The 14,201-nt window shown below is 39.9% G+C and overlaps 1 protein-coding gene across 1 annotated transcript in view; it reads right to left on the reverse strand.

The window, feature by feature from the left end:
- Positions 1 to 14,201, reverse strand: part of LRGUK (leucine rich repeats and guanylate kinase domain containing) — a 45,640-nt gene that overhangs the window by 29,350 nt on the left and 2,089 nt on the right. Inside the window, exons 2-5 of the mRNA XM_050985410.1 lie at positions 12,323 to 12,404; positions 7,837 to 7,937; positions 6,836 to 6,917; positions 3,172 to 3,296 (exon numbers count right to left, since the gene is read on the reverse strand). Coding sequence (XP_050841367.1) covers positions 3,172 to 3,296; positions 6,836 to 6,917; positions 7,837 to 7,937; positions 12,323 to 12,404 — 390 coding nt within the window. The remainder of the gene's footprint in view (positions 1 to 3,171; positions 3,297 to 6,835; positions 6,918 to 7,836; positions 7,938 to 12,322; positions 12,405 to 14,201) is intronic.

Genomic DNA, 14,201 nt, shown 5'->3' on the forward strand with positions numbered 1-14,201 from the left:
AACAAAAGGGGTTTGGGGATGGATCCTCAAAAGCAGAAAATTCTGGGAACAAAAGGGGTTTGGGGATGGATCCTTAAGAGCAGAAAATTCTGGGAACAAAAGGGGTTTGGGGATGGATCCTTTAAAAAGAGAAAATTTGGGGAACAAAAGGGGTTTGGGGATGGATCCTTTAAGAGCAGAAATTCTGGGAACAAAAGGGGTTTGGAGATGGATCCCCCAAAAGCAGAAAAGTTCTGGGAAGAAAAGGGGTTTGGAGATGGATCCTTTAAAAGCAGAAAATTCTGGGAACAAAAGGGGTTTGGGGATGGATCCTTTAGGAACAGAAAATTCTGGGAACAAAAGGGGTTTGGGGATGGATCCTTTAAGAGCAGAAAATTCTGGGAACAAAAGGGGTTTGGGGATGGATCCTTTAAGAGCAGAAAATTCTGGGAACAAAAGGGGTTTGGGGATGGATTCTCTAAAAGCAGAAAATTCTGGGAACAAAAGGGGTTTGGGGATGGATCCTCAAAAAGCAGAAAATTCTGGGAACAAAAGGGGTTTGGGGATGGATCCTTTAAAAGCAGAAAATTCTGGGAACAAAAGGGGTTTGGGGATGGATCCCCCAAAAGCAGAAAATTCTGGGAACAAAAGGGGTTTGGAGATGGATCCCCTAAAAGCAGAAAATTCTGGGAACAAAAGGGGTTTGGGGATGGATCCTTTAAAATCAGAAAATTCTGGGAACAAAAGGGGTTTGGGGATGGATCCTTAGGAACAGAAAATTCTGGGAAGAAAAGGGGTTTGGGGATGGATCCTTTAAAATCAGAAAATTCTGGGAACAAAAGGGGTTTGGGGATGGATCCCCTAAAAACAGAAAATTCTGCATCCAGTTCCTTAGAACTCTGCATTTTATTTTATTCTTTTTTCCTATGTAAATATGAGTGGAATAAAGGGGATTTTGGTACAGCAAGGGAGAATTTACAGGGTTTTTTTGAAGTGTTCTTCCCAAACTTCAGAACTTTCTGCTCTTTTCAAACTTATAAAAAAAAGCTCAAGGGGAAATGGGAGAGAAAGCCAAGAAGAAGAATAAACAAAGAAGAGAAAAGGAAAAGGGAAGAAGAAGAAAGAAGGAGAGGAAAGAAGGAGAGGAAAGAAGAAGTCCCATTAAATATTTTGATAAACCCCATTAAATATTTGATAAGTTCCATTAAATATTTTTAATAAGTCCCATTAAATATTTTGATAAGTCCCATTAAATATGTTTGATCAGTCCCATTAAATATGTTTGATCAGTCCCATTAAATATTTTATAAAGTCCCTTCAATATTTTTGATAAGTCCCATTAAATATTTTGATAAGTCCCTTAAATATTTTTGATAAGTCCCATTAAATATGTTTGATAAGCCCCATTAAATATGTTTGATAAGCCCCATTAAATATGTTTGATAAGTCCCATTAAACATTTTTATAAAGTCCCTTTCAATATTTTTGATAAGTCCATTAAATATTTTTATAAAGTCCCATTAAATATTTTTATAAGTCCCATTAAATATTTTTGATAAGTCCCATAAATAGTTTGATAAGCCCCATTAAATATGTTCGATAAGTCCCAATAAACATTTTAATTAGTCCCATTAAACATTTTTATAAAGTCCCATTCAATATTTTTGATAAGTCCCATTCATTATTTTGATAAGTCCCATTCAATATGTTTGATAAGTCCCATTCAATATTTTTGATAATTCCCATTAAATATGTTTGATAAGCACCATTAAATATGTTTGATAAATCCCATTAAATATTTTTCACTTCTTATTACAAAGTACAAGCAGTTCAACCCAGCCTGCTGCTTTGGGAGCCACTGGACTGCATTTAAAAACAGGTTTGGGATGTCTTTGTGGGCAACATTGGTATTATTCATTTGAAAATGCATAGCATTTATATTATTAATTGTGAAAATGTATAGCAGCTGTATTATTAATTGTGAAAATGCATAGCATTACAGATATTTCTGATAATTTTTATGTGATTATCTTCCTATTGATTATATTGATAAGAAATATTATATAATAATATATAATATATAAAAATATATAATGCATATAATACATAATTTATATAATATATATTATATGTGTTATATAAAAATGTTATATTTATTAAATATATAGTATATAATATATATTATATTTATTATATATTATATGGCATTGCATAATATATATTATAACATAATATATAGTATCCAATATAATATTGAATATGATATATTTTATTATATATGTAATATATTATATAATACATGGTATATAGTAAATTATATGTGATATAAATATATAAGTCATTGTATTAGGTATCAAATATAAGCTAAGATAACATTATAGTATATAAGATAACATTTCATATATTTATGACATAGGGAGAGTGCATATGATATGAGATAACAGAAGTAATAGTAGGAGAAGAGAAGAGAGGGATAAGGGAGGAGAGGAGGAGAAAAGAGAAGAGAGGAGAAGAGAAGAGAAGAGAAGAGAAGAGAAGAGAAGAGAAGAGAAGAGAAGAGAAGAAGAGAAGAGAAGAGAGAAGAGAAGAGAAGAGAAGAGAAGAAGAGGACAAGATGAGAAAGAGAGAAGAGGACAGGAGCGGAGGGCAGAGGACAGAGGGCAGATGAGAGGAGAGCAGAAGAGAGGAGAAAAGAGGAGAGGAGAGCAGGGCGAGGAGAGCAGGGCGAGGAGAGCAGGGCGAGGAGAGCAGGCGAGATAGAGCAGACAATCAGAGCAGAGCAGAAGCAGAGCAGAGCAGAGCAGAGTCATAGAGAGGAGAGGAGAGAGAGGAGAGGATATAGATTATATGATAGGATAGTGAGAGAGAGGATAGGATAGTATTCTAAAAATCTAGTCTATTTATTCTATTATATCATTTATATATTATATTATATGAAATTATATGACAATATATTATGACATTATGTATATAAATAAACATTACTTGATAATATATTACACATTATATGATATTATATGACATTATATGACATTAACATCATATAAACTAATACATCAGTAAAAATATACACTACAAAACAATATATAACCCAAAATACCACATAACCTATTTCTCATCTTCCTGTTGCTCCCATGTTATTCCCCTTTATCCCAGGGCTCTGGGCAGGAGCCGGGTCCATGTCCCCCTTACCAGGTCGAGCAGGCGGATGGGCAGGTGCTGCAGGCCCCCGATGGCCCGGAGCCGGTTGTGGGACAGCCCCAGCTGGGCCAGGCTGTGACAGCCCTCCAGCCCCCGGATCTCCTCAATGGCATTGACTGCAAACAGCTCTCAGGAAAACACTGGGATCAGGAATCAATCAGCTCTCAGGAAAACGGGATCAGGATGGGAATCAGCTCTCAGGAAAACAGAGGGATCAGGAATGAATCAGCTCTCAGGAAAACGGGATCAGGATGGGAATCAGCTCTCAGGAAAACGGGATCAGGATGGGAATCAGCTCTCAGGAAAACAGAGGGATCAGGATGGGAATCAGCTCTCAGGAAAACGGGATCAGGATGGGAATCAGCTCTCAAGAAAACGGGATAAGGATGGGAATCAGCTCTCAGGAAAACGGGATCAGGATGGGAATCAGCTCTCAGGAAAACAGAGGGATCAGGATGGGAATCAGCTCTCAGGAAAACAGAGGGATCAGGACGGGAATCAGCTCTCAGGAAAACAGAGGGATCAGGATGGGAATCAGATCTCAGGAAAACAGAGGGATCAGGATGGGAATCAGCTCTCAGGAAAACAGAGGGATCAGGATGGGAATCAGCTCTCAGGAAAACAGAGGGATCAGGATGGGAATCAGCTCTCAGGAAAACGGGATCAGGATGGGAATCAGCTCTCAGGAAAACAGAGGGATCAGGATGGGAATCAGCTCTCAGGAAAACGGGATCAGGATGGGAATCAGCTCTCAGGAAAACGGGATCAGGATGGGAATCAGCTCTCAGGAAAACACAGGGGAGAGGATGGGAATCAGCTCTCAGGAAAACACAGGGGAGAGGATGGGAATCAGCTCTCAGGAAAACAGAGGGATCAGGATGGGAATCAGCTCTCAGGAAAACAGAGGGATCAGGATGGGAATCAGCTCTCAGGAAAACAGAGGGATCAGGACGGGAATCAGCTCTCAGGAAAACAGAGGGATCAGGACGGGAATCAGCTCTCAGGAAAACAGAGGGATCAGGACGGGAATCAGCTCTCAAGAAAACAGAGGGATCAGGACAGGAATCAGCTCTCAGGAAAACAGAGGGATCAGGATGGGAATCAGCTCTCAGGAAAACAGAGGGATCAGGATGGGAATCAGCTCCCAGGAAAACAGAGGGATCAGGATGGGAATCAGCTCTCAGGAAAACGGGATCAGGATGGGAATCAGCTCTCAGTAAAACAGAAGGGATCAGGATGGGAATCAGCTCTCAGGAAAACAGAAGGGATCAGGATGGGAATCAGCTCTCAGGAAAACAGAGGGATCAGGACGGGAATCAGCTCTCAGGAAAACGGGATCAGGATGGGAATCAGCTCACAGGAAAACACAGGGGAGAGGATGGGAATCAGCTCTCAGGAAAACAGAGGGATCAGGATGGGAATCAGCTCTCAGGAAAACGGGATCAGGATGGGAATCAGCTCACAGGAAAACACAGGGGAGAGGATGGGAATCAGCTCTCAGGAAAACAGAGGGATCAGGACGGGAATCAGCTCTCAGGAAAACAGAGGGATCAGGACGGGAATCAGCTCTCAGGAAAACGGGATCAGGATGGGAATCAGCTCTCAGGAAAACAGAGGGATCAGGATGGGAATCAGCTCTCAGGAAAACAGAGGGATCAGGAATCAATCAGATCTCAGGAAAACTGAGGGGATCAAAGACATCTCCCACCTTGGCCAGGGACAGAGAATGCCACATCTGACTCCATGTTCAGAAGGCTGATTTATTATTTTATGATCTATATTATATTAAAACTGCACCAAAAGAACAGAAGGAAGGATTCCATCAGAAGGCTGGCTGAGAATAGAAAAGGAATGAATGACAAAGGTTTGTCTGTGCCCCAGCCAGTCTGGACAGCTGGGCTGGGATTGGCCATGGATGAGAAACAACCACAGAGCCCAATCCCAGATCCACCTGCTGCATCCCACAGCAGCAGAGAATCCTTGGGCACAGTTTGTTCCTGAGGCCTCTCAGCTCCTCAGGAGGGAAAATCCCAAAGGATTTTTCATAGAACATGGTGGTGACACAAAACCATCAGCTGAACACAAAACCTGAGCAGTAATGAGGTGATAAATTCACAAATTGGGTTTGTGGGGTGGGGGAGCTGGAAAGGATTATCCTGAGGGGGTTGGAATCCCACTGCTCCCACAGGAATTATTAATGTTTTTATCTAAGTTATAATTTTATTCCAATTTAAATGATACCTGTTGTGCCCTGGCCATCTGTCCCAAGAGGAAAAAGTGCATTTTAAATTAACACCATGGTTATAAACAGCAGCACAATAATTAGGATTCCTCTCAGGGAACCTCAGCATTGACAGAACTCCTCCAATTCCCTCAACAAAGAACCTGTGACAACAAATCCAGCTCCAGCTCCTCCCTGAGAGGATGGAGGGAGAGGAACCTGACCTTGGATCTGTGCAAAACAACAAATCCAGCTCCAGCTCCTCCCTGAGAGGATGGAGGGAGAGGAACCTGACCCTGGATCTGCCCAAAAAACAAATCCAGCTCCAGCTCCTCCCCAGAATGGAGTGAGAGGAACCTGACCCTGGATCTGCCCAAAACAACAAATCCAGCTCCAGCTCCTCCCTGAGAGGATGGAGGGAGAGGAACCTGACCCTGGATCTGTCCAAAAACATCAAATCCAGCTCCAGCTCCTCCCTGAGAGGATGGAGGGAGAGGAACCTGACCTTGGATCTGCCCAAAACAACAAATCCAGCTCCAGCTCCTCCCTGACATGGATGGAGGGAGAGGAACCTGACCCTGGATCTGCCCAAAAAATCAAATCCAGCTCCAGCTCCTCCCCAAAATGGATGGAGGGAGAGACAGAAAATTCTGCACCAAGCTCCTGCCCCCTCCTTGTCAGGGTTTCCCTCAAGAACTCCAGGGAGTTTTCAAAAATTCTTTAATTTTTCCAAATTCTTCCAAATTCTCTTTATTTTCACTGAACCGCCTTGTCCTGCAAAATTTGTTAGGTCTGAGATGAAACAACAAATTCCTTTTTTATTTCAGTGTTCTGAGCTGATTCCCTGATAACATTTGGGATTTAAAAATTATTATTATATTATTATTATTATTATATTATTATTATTATTATTATTATTATTATTATTATTATCATTATTATCATTATTATCATCATTATCATCATTATCATCATTATTATCATTATTATTATCATCATTAGTAGTAGTAGTAATATTAATATTAGTATTATTATTATTGTATTTATATTTATAGTTCTAGTTTAAGTATAGTTAGAGGTATATCTATATCTATATCTATAGTTAGTTATAGTTATTATTATAGTTATTATTATTAAATTTATTATTATTATTTATTTATCTCTGTAAGGGACATCTCCCTTCTTCACTTGTCCATGACAAAAAAAGGAATTTTTTGTGTTCCTCCAGCAGGAAAACCCCCAAATTTTCCCCCTTTTCACACCACCAAAGCTGAAGTAAATTAAGCTCAGTCTCAGCCCCAGAATTACAATTTTATCTCACTTCTAAGGACAAAACTGACATGAAGGGGAAAACACAAAAATCCTGGAATTTATTTGAAGAAACAACAAAAAAAAATGGAATTTTCCTCCCGTTGAAGGTTCCCCAAAGGATACAATCCAGCAGGAGCGTGGTCAGTGAGTGGTATTCCGATAAATCCTTCATTTTGGGGATTTGATTGTGGGAAAAATCCACTTCCTACAGGGAAAACAAACAGAGAGAGGAACTTGGGGGTATTTCCTCTGCACTCCCCCTGGCTGGGAGCTTGTTCTGCCCTCCCACCAGGGGTTCAGGGTGGGAGGAAATGCAAAATAAATAAAATACAAAGAAATGAACGGAAATAGAGATAAAATGCACAGAAATATAAATAAACCTATAAATATAAATATAAATTTTATATAAATATAAAATTAAAGATACATACAAAAATATAATATAAGATAATAGAAGATAAGATATAGAAGATAAAGAATATAATAGAATATAATAGAAGATAATATAAGATAATATAAGAGAATAGAATATAATATAAGATAATATAAATACAAATAAAAAGAAAATATAAGATAATATACAGAACAAAGGCAAATACTAATATATACATACACACATTAATATTAATATTATTATTAATAATAATATAAAAGTAAAGATACATACAAATACTAATATAATAATAATATAATATAATAATAGTATAATAGTATAATATAATATAATAATATAATATTAATAATATAATATAATAGTAATAATATACAATATAATACAATATAATAGTAATATAATAGTAATATAATACAATAAAATACAATATAATATAAATACAAATGTACATAAAATAGAAATATACATACAAATATACAAATACACAAAGACAAACACAAATATAAATATAAATATAAGTATAAATAGAAATAGAAATACAAATATAAATATAAATGAAAGACAGACCCAAAGATTTGGAAAAGGAAAATGTGAATTGAGGTAAGAAAGAAGAATAAAAAAGGAATAAAAATTGACTTTTTCCTACGCTCAAATACATCTAACTGAGATTGAGAAAATGGTTTTGAATTGAAAACTTTAATTTCTTTTTAATTTTTGATTTCAGCCTCACCCTGAGGTTTTTGGGTGCTGGAAGTGGAAAGTAGGAGGTCAGTTGGTTGTTGGAAGCATTCAGCTGTACCAGGTAAGGCATGTGGCTGACACAGGAAAGATCTGGAAAGGAACACAGGGTCAGAGGTCCCCCAGCCAAAGGTAATTACACCCTGCAGCAATTAGCACTTAATTGGGAGCTGCAGGGCAGAAACGCAGAATTCAGATATTGGCACCCTCTCCTCGAGGGGAAAAGGTTTGTAAACCACAAAGAATAAAGAGACAACATTTAATCTTCATTAAAGGCAAGTCAGTGCTAGCTGACTTGCCTTGAAACAACAATTTATTGCTATAGTTTTATATATTAATATAATGTAATAATATTATATAGAATAGTATTATATCACATATTGCAATACTATAATCGAATCGAATTGAATGCAATATAATGCAATATTGTATAGTGCTATATAATTAATGTAATGCAAAATATAATATAATTTATTAGAATATAATATAGTAAAATATAATATAGTATAGTATGATATAATATTATATAATATGACATGACACGACATAATATAATGTAATATAATATAATGTGATATGATATGATATGATTGATGTAATGTAATGTAATATAATGTAATATAATATATATAATATAATGCAATCCAATGTAATATAATGCAATATAATATAATATAATGTAATATAGTATAGTGTAATATAATTAATATAATGTAATATAATATATTGCAATATAATGTAATATAATGTTATATAGTATTGTGTTATATAATTATTTAATATATTATATAATGTGATATGATGTAATATGATGTAATATAGTAAATATAATATGATATGATTTAATATGATATGTATAGTATGTATATATGTATAATATAGTATAATGATATGTAGTATATGATGATATATAGTATAATTGATATGATGATAATGTAATGTAATGTTATGTATATTAGTTATATAATTAATGTAATGCAAAATATAATATCTAATGTAATGTAATCTAATATATATAATATAATGCAATATTATAGTGTAATGTAATTAATATATGTAATATAATATAATGCAATATAATGTAATATAGTATTGTGTTATATAATTAATGTAATGTAATATATAATATAATGTAATATAGTATAGTATAATGTAATGTAATGTAATGTATGTATAGTATAATGTGAATGTAAGTGTAATGTAATGTAATATAATATAATAATAAATTACCCTGCTGAGTACACGCAGTCAGATCCATCATTCCTCCCTGCCACCCCAAAATTCCCCAGCCCTTCCCTGCTATCTGCTGGGATTTTATCCCTGGCTGACACACTGAGAGTTTGAGCTCCGTGTTCCCATGATGAACACGAGCTGCTCCCAAGGAGCCATGGATATTTTGGGTTCCTCTCCTTCCTCTCCTAGTTCCTCCTCCTCTTCCCTCCCTGTCCTCGCCTGTTCTCTCTTCTTGTGTTCCTCTCACTTCTTTCCTTCCTTCTCTCCTGTGCTCTGCTGGCCCTTGCTGTCTCTCGTCCCTCTCCTCTGCTCCTGCTTGCCTCTGCTTGCTCTCGGTCGTCGTTTCCCTCTCGTCCTCCTCTCGGCTGCTCTGCTCTGCTCTGCTAGCATCCTCTCGTCTCCTCTCGTCTCATCTCTGCTCTGCTGTCCTGTCCTGTCCTTCCTGTTCCTGTTCTCCTCCGTTCTACTCCTTCCCTGTCTCCCTCTCCCTCTGTTCCTGTCTCTCCCTCATCTCTCCTCTACCACTGGCAATCTCGTCCCTCGTGTCCTGTCTTCATCTCTGTACTCTCCTCTCCTTGCCCTCTCCTGTCCTCTCGTCTTGTGTTCTCTCCTTCCCTGTCGTCCTCTTCCTCTCCTCCTCTCGTCTCGTGTCCTGTCCTCTCTTCTCTCGTCGTCCGTCCTGTCGTCTCCCTCTCCTCCTCCTTCCCCTCCTCTCCCCTCCTCTCCCCTCCTCTCCTCTCCCTCCGTTTTCCTCTCCTCTCTTCCGTTCCTCCTACTACTCTCGCTACCTTCATCCTCTCCTCTCCTCTCCTCGTCATCCTCTCCTCTCCTCTCCCTGTCCTCTCCCACTCCTCCCCTTCCCCTGCTGCGTCCCACGCCGTCCGCTCCCTCTTCCTCCCTGGCCCCCCACCAAAAGTCCCCCAAACCCTGCCCTGCGTCGGCTGGGAGTTGAGCCCTGGCGGACACACTGAGAGGTTGAGCGCCCGTGTTCCCAGGAGAACACGAGCTGCTTTCCTCATGGGCTGTGGAGATGTCTGGGTGAGTTGGCAGAGTAGCTTTTGTAGCGTCTGTGCGTAACCCGGTCTCGAGTCTTAAAGAACAATATAATGTAAAGTACTGTCATATACTGTCATGTAAGATAGTATAGTGTAATGTAGACTTATATAATGCAATAATAAGTAATAGATGTATATAGGATTGTGTGATATAATTAATGTCATGTATGTAAATATAATATAATGCAATGCAATGTAATGTAATATAATGCCAATATAATAATATCAATGTAAGATAGTATAGTGTAAGTAATATAATTATAATGCATTAATGTAATATAATTACTCTAGTATGTGTTATAATTAATGTAATGTAATATAAGGAATGTAATATAAATATAAGCCAATGCAAGGCATATAATATAGCAATTTAATTTATAATATAATGACTGTAACATAGTATAGTGTAATGTAAGATAAGATAAGCAATGCAATGTAATATATATATGCAATTAATAATATAATGTAATGTAATATAGTATAGTGTAATGTAATATCATATCATGCAATCAATGTAATATAATTATATAGTATTGTGTTATATAATTAATGTAATGTATGTAATATAATATAAGCAATGCATAATGTATATATCAGATAAGCAATATAATGTAATATAATCATAATGTCATATAGTCTTGTGTTAAATAATTAATGTAATGTAATATATAATGTAGTATAATTATAACGACAAGTATAATATAATATAACATAACATAGAAACAACTGTAATATAATATTATAACAGGACATAGTGTAACATAATGTAACTAATGTAACATAATGTAAAACATAATGTAAACATAATGTAAAAATAAGTAATATAATGTCCATAAGTCTTGTGTGTGTCACGTTGTGTCTCATGTAATATAATATAATAATAAATTAGCCTTCTGGGAACACAGAGTCGGATCCATCATTCCTCCCTGCCACCCCTAAAATTCCCCAGCCCTTCCCCTGCTATCTGCTGGGATTTTATCCCTGGCTGATAAGCTCCATGTCCCCACTGATAAACGTGTGCTGCCCCTAAGGGGCCGTGGATATTTCGGGTGTTTGAGGAGCCCAAGCCCGGCTCTGTGCCATGTGTGCCCCAGGCTGTGTGACACTGCAGCTCTGAGGCTGGCAGCATTTCCCAGGCGGAGCAGGCTGCCAGGGCAGGAATGGGCAGGAACGGGCAGGAACGGGCAGGAATTGGGCAGGAACGGGCAGGAACGGGCAGACACGGGCAGACACGGGCAGGAACGGGCAGGAACGGGCAGGAACGGGCAGACACGGGCAGGAACGGGCAGGACGGGCAGGACGGGCAGGAACGGCAGGGAACGGGGACGGCGGAACGGGAGGAACGGCAGGAACGGGCAGGAAACGGCAGGGAACGGGAAGGAAGCGGGCAGGAGGGGCAGGAACGGGCGGAACGGGGCAGGAAGGGCAGGAACGGGGCAGGAAACGGGACAGGAACGGGCAGGAACGGGGCAGGAACGGCGCAGGAACGGGAGACACGGGCAGACGGGCAGGAACGGGCAACACGGCATACAGGGCAGAACGGGCAGGAACGGGCAGGAACGGGCAGACACGGGCAGGAACGGGCAGGAACGGGCAGGAACGGGCAGACACGGGCAGGAACGGGCAGGAACGGGCAGGAACGGGCAGGAACGGGCAGGAACGGGGCAGGAATAAGGCAGGAACGGGCAGGAACGGGCAGGAACGGGCAGGAAGGGGCAGGGAACAGGACGGGCAGGAAGGGGCAGGAACGGGGCGGACCGGGCAGACACGGGCAGGAACGGGCAGGAACGGGCAGACACGGGCAGGAAGGGGCAGGAAGGGGCAGGAAGGGGCAGGAATAAGCAGGAACGGGCAGGAACGGGCAGGAACGGGCAGGAACGGGCAGGAACGGGCAGGAATGGGCAGGAACGGGCAGGAACGGGCAGGAACGGGCAGGAATAGGCAGGAACGGGCAGGAACGGGCAGGAACGGGCAGGAACGGGCAGGAACGGGCAGGAACGGGCAGGAGAGGCAGGAACGGGCAGGAACGGGCAGGAACGGGCAGGAACGGGAAGGAAGGGGCAGGAAGGGGCAGAAACGGGCAGGAAGGGGCAGGAACGGGCAGGAACGGGCAGGAACGGGCAGGAACGGGCAGGAATGGGCAGGAACGGGCACGAATGGGCAGGAACGGGCAGGTGGCTCCCTCCGTACCGCTGATCTCGTTGCAGGACAGGTCCATCCTCTGCAGGTGGATGTACCCCGACAGGAGGCTGATGTCTCGCAGCCCACGGCCCTGGGGAGGAAAGGATTGCAGTCACAATTTATACCCGGGCTAGGACCCTGCTCACCCAGGTGACACCTGCACGAAGTGACGGGGGAGCTGCCAGAAAGGGAGAAAATGCCAAAAAAAAGACTTTAAAACAACAGAATTGCTTCCACTTTAAAACAACACAGCCACTTCCACTTCCTGAACACAGCGTTTCCAGGGGATTTATACATCCCTCTGCTTTTTATCCCTCCAGCTGACTGAAGGAGGAATACACATTTTTCACACCTGAGGACTGGATGACGAAAAACTATAATAATATATTATCAAATAGAAGGTAAGGTACTTGCTATAATATAAATAAATATCATCTAAAGCAATTATAATATTCATATCATATACATATAATATACTCTCACTATACTATAATCATCCTACCTCCTATCCTCTCCTCTCATCTCCTCTCCTCTCCTCTACCTATACTCTCATATCATCTCCTCTCCTCTCCTCTCCTGTCCTGTCCTCTCCTGTACTTCCTGTCCTCTACATGTCCTCTCCTGTCCTCTCCTGTCACTCCTCTCCTCCCCTCCTTTTCTCTCCTCCTCTCCTTATCTCTCTTTTCTCGTTACCTCCTTTGTCTCCTCCCTCTTCTCTTTTCTATCGCTTTCCTCTTTCTCTTTTTCTCTCTCTTTCTCCCTCTCCATCTCCGTTTGTATGTCCTATATTCCAAGTTATTTTTCTATTTTATCTATCTTTATCGATCTTCCTATTCTCTATAATCCATCTTTATACTTTTTCTCTCTCCTTGCTTGTCATTACTTTTATCTCTCTTATATATCATCTCATCGAATACATACTATCTATTTTCTCTACCCCTTCTCTTTTCCCTCTTCTCTTTCTTTTCTCTCCTTTCTCTCTCCTATCTAATTCTCTTTTTCTTCATTATTTCCATCTACTAATATAGGCTTTATATATAGACACTTATATAAATTAAGATTTCCTTTTTTCTTCTAATTTCTTTTTATATTTTATATAGTAATCTTCTATTATATATAGTCTCTTCTATGATCTTATTTATCCGTATATGACATTCTCTTCTCTTTATCTTATCTTATTTCTCTGCTCTTCTCTTCTCTTCTCGCTCCGTCCTTCTCTTCCTCTTCGTCCTGCACCTTCTCTTCTCTGCCCTTCTTGTCTCTCTTTCTCTCTCTTCTCTGCCCCTTCTTTCTCTGCCTTCCTCTTCTCTGCCCTTCTGCTTCTCTGCCTTCTCTTCTCTGCCATTCCTCTATTCTCTGCCCTTCTCTTCTCGTTCCCATTCTCTTCTATTCCCTTCTCTTACCTTCCTGTTCTCTTTTTTTTTCTCTTTTTCTCTCTCGTCCTCTATCGCCCCGCTTCATCTTTTTCATCTCTTTCTGGTTCCTCTCCTTTTTCCCCTTTCTCTCTTTCTTTTCTACATACTATTATTCTAACATATATTTATCTTTTATATATAACTTATATTTATAAGTTTATATAAAATATAAATATTCTATTTTTAAAATATATAAATAATTATATTTTTATAATGAATATTTAAAAAATATCTAGTTAGTTAAGATCCCCCAAACAGGGAATATTGTGCGACATCACCTCAAAGTGATGTTTTTTTTTGCTGGTACTACTCACGGGAATGGAAGTGCAGATAAACGTCCTCGTGCCAGGCTTGAGCAGCCAAAGGTGTGGATCCCTCGGCAGCGGTGTGGCATCCAGCACCCCCTCCAGGGGATCCAAAACAAGCGGAATTGGGAAAAGGATTGAGGGGTAGGGGACACTTCCTGAGGGGGA

This window comes from Serinus canaria, chromosome 1A, assembly GCF_022539315.1.
Source record: "Serinus canaria isolate serCan28SL12 chromosome 1A, serCan2020, whole genome shotgun sequence".
Taxonomy (NCBI): domain Eukaryota; kingdom Metazoa; phylum Chordata; class Aves; order Passeriformes; family Fringillidae; genus Serinus; species Serinus canaria.